General features: G+C 45.5%; 1 protein-coding gene across 6 annotated transcripts in view; it reads left to right on the forward strand.

Annotated features, from left to right (window-relative positions):
* Positions 1–10460: 10460 nt before the first annotated feature.
* The window catches only part of PAPOLA (poly(A) polymerase alpha), a 53508-nt gene continuing 50587 nt past the window's right edge, over positions 10461–13381 (forward strand). For 3 of the 6 annotated variants that reach the window (XM_027521139.1, XM_027521141.1, XM_027521143.1), the window contains exon 1: positions 10461–10744. In XM_027521139.1, coding sequence (XP_027376940.1) covers positions 10737–10744 — 8 coding nt within the window. In that variant the 5' untranslated portion in view covers positions 10461–10736. The remainder of the gene's footprint in view (positions 10745–13381) is intronic. The other 3 variants (XM_027521138.1, XM_027521140.1, XM_027521142.1) reach the window with 1 other exon arrangement.

Below are 13381 nucleotides of genomic sequence, written 5' to 3' on the forward strand. Positions count from 1 at the left end.
GATAATCACGATGGTGTGATCACTCATCTAGAGTCAGACATTCTGGAATGTGAAGTCAAGTGGGCCTTAGGAAGCATCACTATGAACAAAGCTAGTGGAGGTGATGGAATTCCAGTTGAGCTATTTCAAATCCTAAAAGATGAAGCTGTGAAAGTGCTGCACTCAATATGCCAGCAAATTTGGAAAACTTAGCAGTGGCCACAGGACTGGAAAAAGTCAGTTTTCATTCCAGTCCCTAAGAAAGGCAATGCCAAAGAATGCTCAATCTACCGCACAATTGCACTCATCTCACACACTAGTAATGGAGAAGGAAATGGCAACCCACTCCAGTGTTCTTGCCTGGAGAATCCCAGGGACAGATGAGCCTAGTGGGCTGCTGTCTATGGGGTTGCACAGAGTCAGACACGACTGAAGTGACTTAGCAGCAGCAGCAGCACACGCTAATAAAGTAATGCTCAAAATTCTCCAAGCCAGGCTTCAACAATACATAAACTGTGAACTTCCAGATGTTCAAGCTGGAAAGGCAGAGGAACCAGAGATCAAATTGCCAATATCTGCTGGATTATCGAAAAAGCAAAAGAGTTCGAGAAAAACCTCTATTTCTGCTTTATTGACTACACCAAAGCCTTTGACTGTGTGACTCACCACAAACTGTGGAAAATTCTGAAAGAGATGGGAGTACCAGACAACCTGACCTGCCTCTTGAGAAATCTGTATGTAGGTCAGGAAGCAACAGTTAGAACTGGACATGGAACAACAGACTGCTTCCAAATAGGAAAAGGAGTATGTAGGCTGTATATTGTCACTGTGCCTATTTAACTTAGATGCAGAGTATATCATGAGAAATGCTGGGCTGGATGAAGCACAAGCTGGAATCAAGATTGCTGGGAGAAATATCAATAACCTCAGATATGCAGATGACACCACTCTTATGGCAGAAAGTGAAGAAGAACTAAAGAGCCTCTTAATAAAAGTGAGAGGAGTGTGAAAAAGTTGGCTTAAAGCTCAACATTCAGAAAACTAGGATCATGGCATCCAGTCCCATCACTTCGTGGCAAATAGATGGGGAAACAGTGGAAATAGTGTCAGCCTTTATTTTTTTTGGGCTCCAAAATCACTGCAGATGGTGACTGCAGCCATGAAATTAAGATGCTTGCTCCTTGGAAGAAAAGCTATGACCAACCTGGACAGCATATTAAAAAGCAGAGGCAGTACTTTGCCAACAAAAATCCATCTAGTCAAGGCTATGGTTTTTCTAGTAGTCATGTATGGATGAGAGTTGGACTATAAAGAAAGCTGAGTGCCAAAGAATTGATGCTTTTGAACTGTGGTGTTGGAGAAGACTCTTGAGAGTCCCCTGGACTGCAAGGAGATCCAGTCAGTCCATCCTAAAGGAGATCAGTCCTGGATGTTCATTGGCAGGACTCGTGCTGGAGCTGAAACTTCAATACTTTGGCCACCTCACTCGAAGAGTTGACTCATTGGAAAAGACCATGATGCTGGGAGGGATTGGGGGCAGGAGGAGAAGGGGACGACAGAGGATGAGATGGCTGGATGGCGTCACCGACTCGATGGACATGAGTTTGGGTAAACTCTGGGAGTTGGTGATGGACAGGGAGGCCTGGTGTGCCGCGATTCATGGGATGGCAAAGAATTGGACACTACTGAGAGACTGAACTGAACTGAGGCTTACAAGCAGGCAGGCGAGAGACTGCTGCACTCCAGCAATCTCTACAGTGAGGCTACAGGGCTACACTTTCTAATCAAGGGAAAAGTGGGAAGAGGAAGAAAAACTTTTCTGTCATTTTTTTTTTTGACAGTTGGCCCAAAAAAAAAAAAAAAGCCAGTTATAGATCAGAACTACAAAGGCTGAAGATTTGCAATTTTGAGACACCAGTTATAAATTATCTTTAGAGATTAAAGAGAGCATTGTCAACATGATCATGGAACTTTCATCATTCTTGAGTAGACATCATGCTTCCATCATTAGTTCCTCTTTGTCAGCTACAAATTGGCACTTACGAAGAGCACTGTCAAGACTGAACAACAAAGCCATTTCCCATCAGCCTCTAAGGAGATTAAACCCCATGCTGCTATAGCTGTTGATCCTTAACAACCCCTGAGGGAGTTCAGGGTAGAGTGAGGCACTCTGTGCTCCAGGGACTCTGGTGGGACAGGCCTTTAGATAGGTGGATGTTTTTAGGAACAGACTTTATGATCTGAATCCTCAGTCCCCTCATATCTAGGGAAGCACTAAATCCCTTCACGGGGACATCAGGTCCTCATGACTAACAAAAAAACCTTTTGTAAATTGAGTGCTTCATAGTACTGAACTCCCCCTTCACCAAATCCTTATATATTGGCCTTCCCCCGCTGCCGCTTTGGAGCAGTCTCTCAGAGCTGTCTGAGATGCTGCTTCCTGGGCTGCGGTCCTCATTTTGTCTCCAATAAAACTTAACTCTCAATTCTGAAGTTGTACATCTTTTTTAGTCCGTATCCTCCAGGTTGGGCAGGGGAGGTTTTTTTGTTGTTGTTCCTACAAACAACAAAGCTAGGTCTACAAAATATCCTTTTCATGTGTGCAGGGAGTGTATCTTAGGGATCATTAACTTACTGAGCTCAGTGGGTAGGACGTGGGGCTCCTGCCACCACTGTTTCATTGTTCTGGGGCATGTCTCCTGCATCTGCAGCCTGGTCTTGTTGCTAAGCAAGCCTGTTTGGTTTTGGGGTTAAGCACACCTGCTTGCTTTCTTTTTTGACCGTGCTGGATCTCTGTTGCTGTGAGGGCTTTTCTCTCAGCGGGGAGGGGCTGCTCTCCAGTTGTGGAGTGAGGGCTACTTATTGCAGTGGCTTCTCTTGCTGTGGACTACAGGCTCTAGGCACATGGATTTCAGCAGCTGCAGCATGAGGGCTCAGTAGCTGTGGTACACAAGCTTTAGTTGCCCTGCGACATGGGGAGTCTTCCCGAAGCAGGGATTGAACCCACGCCCCCTGCACTGGCAGGCGAATTCTTATCCACTATACCACCAGGGAGAAGGCAATGGCACCCCACTCCAGTACTCTTGCCTGGAAAATCCCATGGACGGAGGAGCCTGGGGAGCTGCAGTCCATGGGGTTGCGGAGAGTCGGACACGACTGAGTGACTTCACTTTTACTTTTCACTTTCGTGCGTTGGAGAAGGGAACGGCAACCCACTCCAGTGTTCTTGCCTGGAGAATCCCAGGGATGGTGGAGCCTGCTGGGCTGCCATCTATGGGGTCGCACAGAGTCAGACACGACTGAAGCGACTTAGCATTAGCAGCATACTACCAGGGATTAGGGTGATGGCAGAGGAGTAGAGTCTGGATGTCAGGTGGATTTGAGAGGTGGAACCAGTAGGACTTGAGGATGGATTGGGTATGGGCAGTGAGGAAAAGGAAGGAATCAGGAAACTGACTTGTTTTGAGCCTAAAGGATGACTGAGCTATTGAGAGAGAGGCAGAGACTAGAGGAAGCACAAGTTTGGGCCAGTTCTAATTAAAGTGTTACTGCAGTTCTGAGACAGGAAGCGGGCAGGGCAAAACTTTTAAAAGAATGACCTATGACACAGCCCACAACATAACCTGATTAGAATCAACTAGGTCCAAGACTTCCCTAGTGGCTCAGATTAAAGCGTCTGCCTACAATGCGGGAGACCTGGGTTTGATCCCTGGGTAGGGAAGATCCCCTGGAGAAGAAGATGGCACCCCTTTCCAGTACTCTTGCTTGGAAAATCCATGGACAGAGGAGCTTGGGAGGCTATAGTCCACAGGGTTGCAAAGAGCTGGACACGGCTGAGCGACTTCACTTCAGGTCCGAGAAGGCAGAAGAGCGGACTTCCACCTGAGTTTGACCTCAGTATATGTTCACTATAGCACATCAGCACGCTAAATGACATACCCCAGGTGCCATGACTTGCCAAGGACGACCACAGAAGGTCAAAAAGTGGGCGGTGGCCCAATTCCTGAAAATCCTCACCTCTTCCCCCAAATAGCTGGAATACTCCTCCTACTCATTAGCCTATGAAGTTACCCACCCCTACAAAAACTGACAACCCCCATACTCCCCTGCTGCTCTTGCCTCCTGACAGGGCCCACACTCTATGCAGTGTCTATCCTCCCTGGATAGACCTGTTTTCACTTTACTGTGGCTTACTCTTGAACTCTTTCTTGCTCAAAGCCAAGAACCCACGCTTGGTGGCCAAGGGACTCAGACAAGATCTGTGATGTGACCATCCTCTGTCTTTCCTGGAAGTCCTTCCTTTTATGCAAATGACAGAAGACACATTCTTCAAAACATCAACATCTAAAAGGGGAGTGAGAATTTAATGAAAAGATAGCTCAAGAGTACAGCACTATTAGATGGAAATGCTTGCTATTATTTTGACTTTAGTGACTCATAAATCTGCCTTTTGATTGAAATTGTAAAAAGTATACACCAGTAGTAGCCAAATGAGTCATTATAGTTTATTATTTGGATTTTAAAAATCTCTGTATCACACAGTGTCTCCAATGATCACCTCCTAAATAACACAGAAACACAAACCAGGTAGTCCTCAATAGGTGAAGAAATTAAAAAATATTTTCTGTGCATGGGACTTACCTGGTGGTCCAATGGCTAAGACTCCAACTCTTTGCAACCCTACCGCCTGTAGCTCGTAAGGCCCTACTGTCCATAGGAGTCTCCGGGCAAGAATACTGGAGTGGGTTGCCATTTACTTCTCCAGGGGACCTTCCTGACCCAGGGATCAAACCCACATCTCTTAAGTCTCCTGCATCGGCAGGCTAGTTCTTTACCATTAGGACCACCAATTAAATAAATATTTTTAAAACTTCCTCTATTTTTTTATTTGCATGCACTATGTACCTAAGATCATACGTACATAGTGGCTCAGATATGAGCTCCTTATTGCCAAATTCAGACTTAAATTGAAGAAAGTAGGGAAAACCACTAGACCATTCAGGTAAGACCTAAATCAAATCCCTTACGATTATACAGTGGAAGTGAGAAATAGATTTAAGGGACTAGATATGATAGAGTGCCTGATGAACTACGGAATGAGGTTCGTGACATTGTACAGGAGACAGGGATCAAGACCATCCCCATGGAAAAGAAATGCAAAAAAGCAAAATGGCTGTCTGGGGAGGCCTTACAAATAGCTGTGAAAAGAAGAGAAGTGAAAAGCAAAGGAGAAAAGGAAAGATATAAGCATCTGAATGCAGAGTTCCAAAGAATAGCAAGAAGAGATAAGAAAGCCTTCCTTAGCGATCAATGCAAAGAAATAGAGGAAAACAACAGAATGGGGAAAACTAGAGATCTCTTCAAAAAAATCAGAGATACCAAGGGAACATTTCATGCAAAGATGGGCTCGATAAAGGACAGAAATGGTATGGACCTAACAGAAGCAGAAGATATTAAGAAGAGATGGCAAGAATACATAGAAGAACTGTACAAAAAAGATCTTCATGACCAAGATAATCACGATGGTATGATCACTCACCTAGAGCCAGACATCCTGGAATGTGAAGTCAGGTGGGCCTTAGAAAGCATCACTATGAACAAAGCTAGTGGAGGTGATGGAATTCCAGTTGAGCTATTTCAAATCCTGTAAGATGATGCTGTGAAAGTGCTGCACTCAATATGCCAGCAAATTTGGAAAACTCAGCAGTGGCCACAGGACTGGAAAAGGTCAGTTTTCATTCCAATCCCAAAGAAAGGCAATGCCAAAGAATGCTCAAACTACTGCACAATTGCACTCATCTCACACGCTAGTAAAGTAATGCTCAAAATTCTCCAAGCCAGGCTTCAGCAATATGTGAACCGTGAACTTCCTGATGTTCAAGCTGGTTTTAGAAAAGGCCGAGGAACCAGAGATCAAATTGCCAACATCCGCTGGATCATCAAAAAAGAAGAGAGTTCCAGAAAAACATCTATTTCTGCTTTATTGACTATGCCAAAGCCTTTGACTGTGTGGATCACAATAAACTGTGGAAAATTCTGAAAGAGATGGGACTACCAGAACACCTGATCTGCCTCTTGAGAAACCTATATGCAGGTCAGGAAGCAACAGTTAGAACTGGACATGGAACAACAGACTGGTTCCAAATAGGAAAAGGAATATGTCAAGGCTGTATATTGTCACCCTGCTTATTTAACTTAGATGCAGAGTACATTATGAGAAATGCTGGGCTGGAAGAAGCACAAGCTGGAATCAAGATTGCCGGGAGAAATATCAATAACCTCAGATATGCAGATGACACCACCCTTATGGCAGAAAGTGAAGAGGAACTAAAAAGCCTCTTGATGAAAGTGAAAGTGGAGAGTGAACAAGTTGGCTTAAGGCTCAACATTCAGAAAACGAAGATCATGGTATCTGGTCCCATCACTCCATGGGAAATAGATGGGGAAACAGTGGAAACAGAGTCAGACTTTATTTTGGGGGGCTCCAAAATCACTGCAGATGGTGACTGCAGCTATGAAATTAAAAGACGCTTACTCCTTGGAAGGAAAGTTATGACCAACCTAGATAGCATATTCAAAAGCAGAGACATTACTTTGGCAACAAAGGTCCGTCTGGTCAAGGCTATGGTTTTTCCTGTGGTCATGTATGCATGTGAGAGTTGGACTGTGAAGAAAGCTGAGGGCCGAAGAATCGATGCTTTTTAAGTGTGGTTTTGGAGAAGACTCTTGAGAGTCCCTTGGACTGCAAGGAGATCCAACAAGTCCATTCTAAAGGAGATCAGTCCTGGGTGTTCTTTGGAAGGAATGATGCTAAAACTGAAACTACAATACTTTGGCCATCTCATGCAAAGAGTTGACTCATTGGAAAAGACTGATGCTGGTGGCAGGAGGAAAAGGGGACAACCCAGGATGAGATGGCTGGATGGCATCACTGACTCAATGGACGTGAGTTTGAGTGAACTCCGGGAGTTGGTGATGGACAGGGAGACCTGGCGTGCTGCTGCTATTCATGGGGTCGCAGAGTTGGACACGACTGAGCAACTGAACTGAACCGAACCGATGTACCTAAAAGAACCAGTCTGGGAATCTTCCCACCAGGGCACTGTGTGGAAAATGCAATTTGAATGATACTTAAGATTCAGGTAGAAAAACATCTCCCCCTCTTCTTAGCAGCTGGTGGAAAGCAGGCCGTGGGGCAGGCTGTTACAATAAAGCAGTTTCGGCAGCAGCTGGAGGTAGTGGGCTGGAGCTCCAAGGACATGCAAGGCAAGGCTAACACTATACAGATATTGTCTTAACCAAAACACTGATAATTGGCTTTATCTCACTCTCCACTTTTCATGGCTCAAACTACATCCTTAATTGAGGATTTGTGACCACCTAGCTCATTACTCACTTGTGAAATATGAGCTGGATTAGATTGTAGTGGCCCGGTGAGGCAAAGCCATTCCAGAACTGAAATAGGATTCCAAGACACCATCAGTTGTTTTCAGAGTTTATAATCTGTCTCCAGCCTTTACATCTCAATTCCTGGAGTGTTTTCAATAGCTTCAGACTTTTCTGAAGGTCCCAAAGGCACATCAAAATCAACCCATATCAAACCGTTCTCATAATCTTATTTCCTGGCTCAGTCATCTTGTTTCCTATTTCATTTGTTCTGTCCCCTTCCTAGAACCTTCATAATCATCTTTGTTTTATTCCTGCCCTGCTACCTCTAAACCAGGATTAACCACAATGCCTAAATCTCTCTCAAATTGGGTTAATTGGAAAAGAGCCCGGATGCTGGGAAAGATTGGGGGCAAAAGGTGGCAGAGAGTGGGACGGTTAGACAGCATCTCTCGCTTAATGGAAATGAATTTGAGCAAACTGGGAAACAGTGAAGGCCCGGGGAGGCTGCTGTGCTGCAGTCCATAGGGTCACAAAGCGTTGGAAATGACTTGGCCACTGAACAACGATCTCCTGCCCATTTTATAACTTTCAAAGGCTTCCCCATTCACAAAAAGATCCCAATCTTTCAGAAAGGCTACAGGTCTCAGGTCAAAGATTATGTCAACTATAAATTGGCCCTTGCCAGAAGCACTTGCCGGCTGCCTCTGCAGGACTGAACCCTTTGCTGCTGCAGCTCTTGACCTCCAACAGGATCTGAAGGGAGTTCAGGGTGGAGAATGAGGCATTTCGTGCTCCAGGGAAACTGGTGGAACAGGTCTGTAGAACGTTATTTTCAGGAACTGATTTCATGATCCCAATCCTTGCATCTCCTCATATCTAGAAAAGTACTAAATCCCCTCCTGGTGACATCAGCTCCTCCTGACTAACAGAAAACCTTTCGTAAGATTAAGTGCTTGATTGTGTAAACTCCTCCTTCACCAAAATCACATATATTGACCTTCCCGCACTACCCCTTTGGAGCAGTTTCTTCAAGCTATCTGAGGTGCTGTCTCCTGGGCTGCAGTTCTCATTTGGCCCCAAATAAAACTTAACTCTCACGGTGTGCATCTTTTTCAAGTCAACAGTTGTCTCCTCTGAAAGACTGTTTGACCACAGTATCTAAAGTTGAACTGATCTATTTTTGTTCTTATTCTATAATTCCCTTATACATTCACGTATTTATCTGCTCCCACTCATTCAGAATGTAAGGTTAAGTGGGTCAGTATTTGACCATCATCAGTGCCCATTTTTATGAGCAACTTATAAACATGTTATTAATTTCACTGGAGCTTAGATTTTCAAAAAATTTAAAGACAAGTCTATTACTGGGCCCCCAACTAAAGCCACAAGAGCTAAGGCCTAACAGTAGAACTGGGAATAAAACACAAGTCTGTCTCCAGGCTACTGTTATTCAGTACAATTGAGGGCCACATATATAATTTATATTTTTGTAGCAGTCACAGTTTTAAACAAGATGTTTATTTGGCTGCACTGGAGCTTAGTTGTACATGCAGGATCTTTAGCTGTCACTTGTTTCATGCACTCTTTAGTTGAGGCATGTGGGGTCTAGTTCCCTGGCCAGGGATGGAATCCAGGCCCTCTTGCACTGTGAACAAAGTCTTACCCACTGGACCACCAGCAAAGTTCCTAGTAGTCACATTTTAAAAATGAAAAAGAAACAGTTGGAATTTTCATATTTTTAATGCATTCTATTTAAATCAAGATATAAAAAACTGTGAGGTATTTCACATTCTTCTGTTCATACTAGTATCTCTTGACATCACATGTGATTTGTACTTACACCATATCTTAAACGGACTAGCCTCATTTCACATGTTTGCAAGCCACCTGTGACAAACAGCTACCCTATTGGACAATGTGGGTTTTAGACCCTTGTGGTTTTCCAATCCCACTCAACGTTTGGTGAAAAAAAGGGAAATCTTTGGTTAGACTTCCTGAGAATTTACAAGGGCATATTAACATGTTTAAAGAATTCAGAACTTTAATTTTACCTATTTGACTGCTCTTTAGAACTTTAATTTCCCCTATTTGACTGCTCCCCTGCCCTCCATTAAGCTCTGTGTGACCCTCTGGAATGCGTTCTAAATTCGAAGGAAGGAGAATCAGAGTCCAGTCAGTCTGGGGCATTCTTTCTGAAACTTTGGCTGGAGATTAGTAGTGACCGCTTAGGGACAGATGGGTTGAAAAAAACATAGCCTTGGGGAAACTGGAGGCGAAAAGGCCTTTGCTATCATTCCAAGGATTACGGCCACCTACGTTTCTACTGAGTGACAGCTTTATTAGTGAGTTCCAGGGCCCAGCTGTCAAAAAAAAAAAAAAAATGAGCTCGTGTTCCCGAAGCCGCGGTCATCTGAGTCCTAGCCTTCAAACTTCTATTCACTCAACAGTTATTTCTCGAGCGCCTGCGTACACATGAGTGGGCAGAACAACTCCAAGGCCCCACGCAGAGTTAAACTGAGTCTATCAGGGCAGGAGAGTCCTAGCGGTGACCCTGCGCCCCTCTCTGTTGCTGGCTATGCCAAGCACCCCTCGTCCATTACCGCATTCAACAGGCGCCAGTCCCCTGGGAAGCAGGCAGACACTCACTCTTCAGAAAAGTAAGGACAGGCTGAGTGACTTGTTACAATTCAGTGACACCGTGCGGAGCCCCGCGCTCGACTGGCACCCGGGGCAGGTGGTGGGCCCGCGCGGGCGCCTCGGGCCCCTCCAAGGGCCTCCACCGACCGGTCCGAGTAGCAGCGCGACCTCGGGCGGCGAAACCTGGGCGACCTCACAATGCACCAGAAGCGACGCCCCTCTCCGGGCCCTGGCGCGCGCAGTCCGGGCCGCATAGGCGACGAGACCGGCCCGGCAAGAGGGGACACCCGCTCCCCTCCGTCGCTCAGAGAAAAAACTCCTCGCCTTTCTCACCCTGTCCCGCACCCGGACTGCAGTCGCGGAAAGGGATCCGGGCGGAAATTTCTAGGGCGCCAGCCGGAAGTCGCTGGGGCGCCAGCGGGCTATTAAACTACCCTTCCCGTGAGGCTTCGCGGCGTCGAGCGGCTGCTGCGCGCATGCGCGCGCCCGGCGTGCGTGGTGACGTCACCGGTTCTAGAACGTTGCTGTGGTAGCGCTCGGGCGCCATGTTAGGACGAAGGGGAAGGAGGAGAAGCGCTTAAAGCGGCGGGAGCGGGTGCGGGAGTGGGGTAGGACCCAGGGCTAAGGCAGGCCCCCGCCCCCCTCCCTCCCGCCTCAGTGGATCATGCCCAGGGCGGCAGTGGCGGCGGTTGCGGGGGGGAAGTGACTGGGCGGTGCCGGCGCAGGAGACGATGCCGTTGTAAGTGATTTGTATTCTGTTTTCTCTCGCTTGCCGACTGGGCCTTGGGGGGCGTCGGGGGAGGGGTCGCGGTCGCGGGAGCCGGGTCCTCGCCCCGCGGGGGAGGCCGGCAGGACTGGGGCTCTTCCTGTTTCCTCTCTCCCGCCCGCCGCCTCACTTCCCCCTTGTGCTCCGTTCCCGCTTCCCACCCCCACCTCCTTTCCTGGCTTTGGCGGCTGTCGGGCCGGGGGCCTTCCCCTTCCGGAAAGGGCCGGAGGAACCTCTTTAACTCGACTGCTCGCGCTTGGTCCGATAATAGAAAGGAGGCGAGAGGGAAAAAAAGAAAAAAAAACCCGGTGGCCAGCGGCCCGGGCGGAAGGCCCTGCTCCTTGCGGGGTCTGCACTCGGGGTTCGGGCTTGGCCCCCCCGCCCCCACCCCGGCGCCTGGCGGGCTCATTCCGCTGCTTCTCTTCCCGGCCTACGTCTCCTCACCGTTTCCAAGTTGGCCCACGTCGTGCGCCAGTGTTAACCCACTTCCACGTCCCAGCTTGCATGAACACGAGTTAAAAAACAAACCAACCAACCCAGTTTTGAGCGTCGAGCCCTGCTGTTTGGAACCTCTCTCCCCTCCACCCGGCCCAATACCCTCCAGTCTTCCAGTCCCCGGAAAAGGGGTATTTTCCCGGGCGCCCCCATCGAAAGGTGTTGCGTTACGTATTGCTCTCCCGGTTTTGTTTTGATAGGGTCGCCGGAGTTCTTCCTGCTTCCGTTTCTCTCCATCTGCAGTGATATAACTTTTTGTTTTTCTGATGGTAGACTTTTTCTTATGTAGTTCGTCTTCGGCTTTTAATCCTACTAGGCCTACATCCTTTACTTTCTTTCCCTTGTAGAGTTTTGGTTTTTTGTTTTTTTTTTTTAAGTTTTCTTTTTCTCTTTGAAAGACTGGGATGTAATTTGAGAACTCATTGTTGATAGAGAGATTACAGCGTTTTTTCCCTGCGTATATACACAGCAGTGCAGAGGCCTAAATAGTGAGACTGCATTTCTTCCATTTTTGAAGATTCAAGGGTAAGAAACGAAGGGCTGAGGCGTTCTCTTCATTCTGGCCCCCAGGCATGTAATCGACCCTTGAAATTTTGCTTCAAGGCAGAAGAGAAATTTTAGGGTTTCTGACACCTACTGTAGCGCCTCAGGTTTTGTTTTTAGTAAAATGAACTTTTCTGCAAATATATGTGATTATAGTTTTACAGTTTTATTTATGTACGTATACGTGTGTGTCTCTTTACAGGTGAGGCTCTAACTTTGAAACAGGCATTAAACACACCTGTCGTACTTTACACGATATTTTAGAAAAGAATTTCACGCTCCTTCTCACCCATTCCAGTCATTTTGTTAAGAGGCCCATCGCATATTATTTCTGTAATGAGAATATTTGTTAGTTTTAATTAAATATATAGACCTAGAGTCTTGTAATCTGCAAGGTCCCTGTTAATTGATTTCTTCCTTTTATGGAACGATAAAAAGGGTCACTAGGAGAACCGAGTCTTAGCAGGATTTTTGTGGCATTTTTCAATTCAGCTATTAAAGTCAACCTTAATGTTTGCAATAATGCCATGTGACTCTGTGTTAGCTCACATTTTACTGCTGTTTTTGAAAAAGGACTTCTCTTTCTGATAATCCATCATGTCAGTATTAAACATTGATCAGTAATACGAAATGTGTTCTTAAAGTGGTTTAATGAAATTATTTTAGAAATTGACATTTCTTTTATACCTACTTTTTCCCAACATTGGGGAAGGGAAGTATACATTTCTTTTAAAGACCTAAGTGCTTCAGATTTTAGGGAAGTTAGTTCAAATGTTTAAAATGGGAGACACAGTGAAGGCAGCAGATTCCCACACATGGGTATTGCCTTTCTAGTGTGTATCTTGAAATGTGGACAGATATTAATTAGCTGTCCCTCTTTTATTTTTAACCCTAAGTGTACTATAGCCCTTTTGAAATAAACTGGAAAGGCCAAAGACAGCCAAGTTAAATAGGCTCCCTACCCCCCATTAATTTGCTTTGTTTTTCATGTTTTGGTGTCACTAATTTTATTTCATGTTTTGAATTGTGATTTTCAAACTGTATTGTGTTTGACTTCCAGTTACATGTTCAGTATGGCTGTTAAAATTGTATGGGGGATGGGGTTAAGGTATAGACCATAGATAAGTTGTCAGAATGGATAAAATCAAAACAGATTATTGAAGTTAGGTCATTAGAAAATCATTAGAAAACATTGTGAACAAGTCTCCCATATATTGTCCCAAAGCATACCTAGTTGCACATATAATTTTGAAAAGCTGACATGGTTTAAGAGCCATGGTGATGAAGTTTCCAAGATTTTTGATAGTCTTTAGATCCATTAACACAGTATTTCTCATCTTGGTACTATTGATATTTTAGGCTGATAATTCTGTCATGTGTATTGTAGGGTGTCTAACAACATCCCTGACCTCTAGATTTCAGGATTCCCACTCCCCATATTCTGGTAATGATAACCACAAATGTGTCCAAATGTTGCCAGGTGTACCCTGGGGACCAAAATCTTGTTGAGAGCCACTGCATTAATATAAAGTATAATACCGTATGGGAACTATATTCCAATTTCTGCCTTAT

Source organism: Bos indicus x Bos taurus, chromosome 21 (genome assembly GCF_003369695.1).
Source record: "Bos indicus x Bos taurus breed Angus x Brahman F1 hybrid chromosome 21, Bos_hybrid_MaternalHap_v2.0, whole genome shotgun sequence".
Lineage (NCBI taxonomy): Eukaryota > Metazoa > Chordata > Mammalia > Artiodactyla > Bovidae > Bos > Bos indicus x Bos taurus.